Source organism: Lycium barbarum, chromosome 10 (assembly GCF_019175385.1).
Source record: "Lycium barbarum isolate Lr01 chromosome 10, ASM1917538v2, whole genome shotgun sequence".
NCBI classification, from domain to species: Eukaryota; Viridiplantae; Streptophyta; class Magnoliopsida; order Solanales; family Solanaceae; genus Lycium; species Lycium barbarum.
The window spans coordinates 87313903-87319523 of NC_083346.1; the positions used below are offsets into that span (position 1 = coordinate 87313903).

At 33.8% G+C, this 5621-nt stretch overlaps 1 protein-coding gene across 1 annotated transcript; it reads left to right on the top strand.

Moving 5' to 3' along the window:
* Window positions 1-1870: 1870 nt before the first annotated feature.
* On the top strand, window positions 1871-4570 carry LOC132614011 (uncharacterized). Its single transcript, XM_060328345.1, has 2 exons — window positions 1871-2265; window positions 2909-4570. Exons 1-2 carry the CDS (start codon window positions 2170-2172, stop codon window positions 4004-4006), a joined length of 1194 nt encoding a protein of 397 aa, XP_060184328.1. The 5' UTR covers window positions 1871-2169; the 3' UTR covers window positions 4007-4570.
* The last annotated feature ends 1051 nt before the right edge of the window (window positions 4571-5621 follow it).

A 5621-nucleotide genomic window follows, 5' to 3' on the forward strand; every position in this document is an offset into this window, starting at 1 on the left:
CCAAATAACACAAGGATCAAAATTAGAATACGACTACAACTTCGAAACCAAAATCGCTATGTGCCCTTTCTAAAATTTTTGCTTTATTATTATTGTTTTCATATTTTAATTTATGTGACTGATTAGAAATATTGAAAACAACAAAAATATATGTAACTTAGCTCTGTGGGACTAACACCTCTCCCCTTTGGTTGATCTGATATCCCTTCGCTCCTAATTGGCACATGACAATATACTAGTAGGATTTAGGAAGATACTGCAATTATCAACTCAAGAAACTACTTCTTGTTAATTACAAAGCTAATATCCCATAAACCGTCAATATTCGCAAAGAGATCATGATATCAAATAATCGAAGTTATCAACGGAATTTATATTAAAGTATTGCTCGATGTTATTGGCCCAATGTTTTTGACCATCAAATACATCATAAGAAGGTCCGCATCATTCTACATTTGAGAAATACGCTACTAACAACAATGAAATTATTGAGATACTTTTAAGAGAAAAGAATCAAAAGAATACATAGATTTGTATCCACAAAGATTCATCAATACAATTATTAGTTTTTATTTTTTTATATAAAACAAATCTACCCACCACCATGTCGATGAGGGGCCCCACCGGTGACCCAACTCCCTTGCATTTGAGCAAGTCAATTTGACGCGTAAGGAAGGAGACCTGGCCATTGTTAAAAGTGTATCGTTCAGCTTAAATGACATAATTACCCATTGACAATTTCAGCAATAACGACAAGAGAAAATGACATAAATGGTCCTTTATCTTTGATAGTGGATTCAAAATTGTCCCTCAAGTATCAACTTAGTATTTTTGGTCTTTTAGTGGTCGTTTGGTGCATGGCCAAAATTATCCCGGGATTATAATCCCGGACTAATTTATCTCATATCCTGAGACTATTTTATACCATCCAGGATAAGTGGTATAAGAAGGTATATCTCAGCTTATACCATGGGATGCATTTTATACTTTGTTTGGTACAAGGTATAAATTTATCCCAGAATAAATTTATACCTTCTACCAAACATGGTACAAAAATTAGTGCTGGGATATCCCAACTTATACCTTCTACCAAATGACCCCTTAAAGCTTTGTCAAACTAAGGATTTTAAGTTTTACCAAACTCTGATTGTTAAATTTGATTGGAGCTGTGAAAATAAAAAATATTTAACGAGAACTCACATTTGGAAGTACAAATTTTTGTAGTTTATGTTAATTTTTTTGGTCTACTTCAAGAGTCCGGTGCAACTTTTTTATTGTGAACTTTCTGTTATTTTTTTAATCTATTTTTTGTGTCAGGATTAGTTTTTTATGTTGCGTTTTCTGAAATTTTGACAAAAACTTCTGGTGTTTCTGCCTAAGTTTTTTATGCTCAGACTTTCGGTTAAATCTAATAAATAAAGTTTGGTAAATATTTGACGAAGACTAAAAGTGCTCGATCATTTGATTGGGTTGAAATTTGGAATGGGTGCACTTGACGGTATGAATCATTTGAAAAATAAGCATATTCATTTTGTAGCGAATTTTTTACAAGATCAATTTGGATTGTCTCTGATTCGTTTAGAAAATCTGGTTCGGGAGACTATATGTGGAGCAATTCGACAGAAATTGATACCGACATCTTAGAATTTGGTAACCTCAACTCCATTAATAACTACTGATGAATTTCTTTTCGGTTTACACTCATGATCAAAACTGATAAATTAATACTTAAGAGACTATTTTGAACCTATCGCCGAACATAAGAAATCATTTTTGTCATTTTCTTGCAATTTGACTTAGCACATGGGTAATTCTGTCCTGTAAAAAAAAAAGATGCTCTACTCGGAAAAAACTTATATAGCCAGCAAAAAGTGGGGTAGAAGAACAAAAAGAAAACGGCTTTTCTTATAATTATTCTTTACAACTGCTGGCCATTAACCAGTTAAGCAAACCCTTCATTTGTCTCCCAAAAATCCTTTCTTTTTTTTACTTCATTTCAATATATTTTGGAAAAAAATAAAATCAGAACCAATATTTTTCTGGAATCTGAAAAACCTAGGTTTGTTTGTCTTGAAAAATCTTTAATTGTTTTTTATACAATTGTTAGAGTGAAAGTTGATCTGTAAATCAAGAAGGTTACTATTATTTAAAGACTAGAAATACACAAAGATGTGGGGTATTTCTAGATGTTGTGACAAAATTTATACTGTTGCAGAAGGGGGATCTGGTTATTGTTCCAAGAAAAAAGATGATTTATGTAATCAGGTAAATTTTGTCATTTCATACTAATTTTGGTTAGGTTTTTATTTGTAATTTTGCATATACTTGTGTATAATCTTGATATATGTTATCTTGCTTAGATAGGAAGATGGAAACTTTTCAAGAATTGGGGTTTATAATTTATATCATCATCTTAATTTTCTAGCCCATTGGAAACAGAAATCAAAATGATGTATGATCTGATTCTAGTTTTTATGAACAGTAATTTTGTGTTTTTTTTTTTTTTAAATACACAGAACATATATACTTTTTTAATTAGTTTTACAGAAAAAGAAGGGTTCTTTGGGAAAGGGGGCTGCTTTACAATTTATTCTTGTTCATGGTTATTTACTTGTTTTTGAAACAAAAGTGCCTTTGCACCTAGTATTATTCTTCTTTTAAGCATATATGTTACTGATCTTGAAAGTAGAATATAAGAAAAATTCAATGGAAAGTGCTAAAAATCCCTTTCCCTCTTTTCTCATGCTCTGTATTGCTATTCAGTTTGCATATATTTAACAGTATACTTGATATTTGTTCGAAAACTTTCTATTGAAGTTCTGGGGCTTTTACATATATATATTGTGTATTTCTTGGTATTAAACGCTGTTCTTGGTTTATATCTAACAAGAGATTCTGTTGAATGCAGGAAACTGGACGAGCTTTGAGCATGTCGAGACTAAAATGTATTTTGCGTGGCTTGGATCTTAAAACATATATCTTTCTCTTTGTGTTGATACCTACGTGTGTTTGGGGTATATACGTCCATGGTCAGAAAATCACCTATTTTCTACGGCCTTTATGGGAAAAACCACCAAAACCATTTAATGAAATGCCTCACTATTATCACGAGAATGTGTCGATGGAGAATCTCTGTAAACTTCATGGGTGGGGAATCCGTGAGTATCCGAGGCGTGTGTTTGATGCTGTACTGTTCAATAATGAGGTTGACATGCTTACCATACGGTGGAAGGAGTTATACCCTTATATTACAGAGTTTGTTATACTCGAATCAAATTCAACGTTCACTGGGTTGCCAAAGCCTTCTTACTTTGCTAATCACAGAGATCAGTTTGAATTTGTTGAGTCGAGATTGACGTACGGACAAATTCCTGGGAGATTTAGAAGAGGGGAAAACCCTTTTGTTGAGGAGGCTTATCAACGGCTTGCATTGGATTATCTACTCAAACAAGCCGGTATCCAGGATGACGACTTATTGCTAATGTCGGATGTTGATGAGATACCTAGTAGACATACCATCAATCTCTTGAGGTGGTGTGATGACATACCTTCAGTTCTTCATCTTCGGTTGAAGAATTATCTTTACTCTTTTGAGTTTCTTGTGGATAACGATAGTTGGAGAGCTTCTGTACATCGATACCAATCGGGTAAGACAAGGTATGCTCATTACCGACAATCAGACGTCATCTTGGCAGACTCAGGGTGGCATTGTAGCTTTTGCTTCCGCCACATAAGTGAATTTATATTTAAGATGAAAGCCTACAGCCATTTTGACAGGGTCAGATTTTCTCATTTTCTCAACCCAAAGAGAGTCCAAAGGGTTATATGCAATGGGGATGATTTATTTGATATGCTACCTGAAGAGTATACATTCAGGGAAATCATTGGCAAAATGGGACCAATTCCCCACTCTTATTCGGCTGTTCACCTACCGGCTTATCTTTTGGAAAACGCAGACAAGTATAAGTTTCTTTTGCCGGGTAATTGCTTGAGAGAAAGTGGGTGATGATCTAGCAGGGTTTTGTTATATTTTCTTTTGGTGAACATCGAGGGTGCAGTTCTTCGTTGCTCCTTGAAAATCCAATGACAATCCTGTGGAATGTCCAAGAGTTGGTGTCATATTGCAAAACTTTTGGAATGTTCGGATGAATACACAGATTTGGGAAGTCAGGGTTTTTGTATATAGCTTCTTAGTTATGGTTTTCGTCTATTGGACAAGTGGGGAGTTTGCTGTTGCAGAACTGATATTAGTTCGAAGCATCTGCATAACTCTGTATGCTGTAGTATATCGATTCCTGATTATGCTCCCAGACAACATTTATATTCATGGGCTTTCCCTCGTGTTGGGAATTTTTGGACCAGTACTAATTTATTCACATTTCTTGTGTTCCTTATTCTTTCTGACCTAGTAGTTTTACGTCACCTAGCGTTTAGGCTAGAAATCTGTTCCATTGTTAATTGCTTTGGTTTTTAACTAGCTTTCTAGTATGTATCGAGTATGGTATTTTGATCTCAGAGGGTGATTACTTCAGCATGTGTATATACATTTCCATTCTCTTAGGTATGACTATCTTTGTGTTGAATTTTTACAAAAGAAGTACTGTTTATAAATGTAAGCTATTGCTGAGGAATTTCTAAACGAGTAGGGTAAGCTCATCGGCCCTGTTGTTCCGGATACGCGTAAGGTAAGCTCAAAAGGGGTAAAACACTTTACGAAGTTTTCCGTTCCATGATTGAATGTGTATAAGGGTGGTGAAATCTAACCATCCCGTCAAGCCCCTCAATGGTGGTAGGTCATGTTATATTAACATATGCCCTCTTTTTTTTTTTTTTTTTGTTCTATATTTATATTCCAAATGAGTTTTTCTGGTTGGCGTGTGTTTGCTAACCTTCTAAATAGAATTATTTTGCAACTTCGAATCTGCAGCACAATAAAGTCAGCATTCATTAACCAGAAATAGCTAGATACTCCTTCCGCTCAAAATTATATGTCGTGTCTCTCTTTTACACACTTTACGAAAACGTTAATTAGGAGGCTGGTTTTCTTTTTTTCAAAAATAAAATAAATTATTTTACCCTTATTTATGTCACAAAATGTAATGTCTCTTCATTGTATTTTATACTCCCTCCGTTCCAAAAAGACCGTCCTCTTTTGACTTGGCATAAAGTTTAAGAAATAAAGGAAATTTTTTAAAATGTATGGTCCAAAACAAGTCTTAGATATTTGTGTAGCTGCAAATAATTTCATAAAGTTAAATTGTTTCTAAATATAGAAAGGAGACAATCTTTTTGAGACAGATTAAAAAGGAAAGGAGGACAATCTTTTTGGGACAGAGGGAGTAATATTTATGTATCATCTCCCTTAATTGAGTTGTTTGTAGTCTTCAAGAACAATTATTACTAAGAATAAATGAGAAAAAAAAAACTTAAGTTTGTCTTTAATTTCTACATGACAAAAAATTTGAGACAACTATTTTTAGAGATGATGACAAATAATTGAGAAAAGGACCAAAATCATCCATAATGTTTGGGTTTGGATCAAAATCATACATATTCTTTCACATGGTGCACTAATAGTACATTATGTTTGCATAAGTGGTGCACTTTTAGTCACAATCCCA

What these genes read in the sequence shown, in the direction of transcription:
- LOC132614011 (XM_060328345.1), top strand. Translation starts at nt 2,170, where the DNA reads ATGTGGGGTATTTCTAGATGTTGTGACAAAATTTATACTGTTGCAGAA. An exon ending in AAGATGATTTATGTAATCAG is followed by an intron (nt 2,266 to 2,908) that starts GTAAATTTTGTC and finishes TGTTGAATGCAG; the next exon opens with GAAACTGGACGAGCTTTGAG.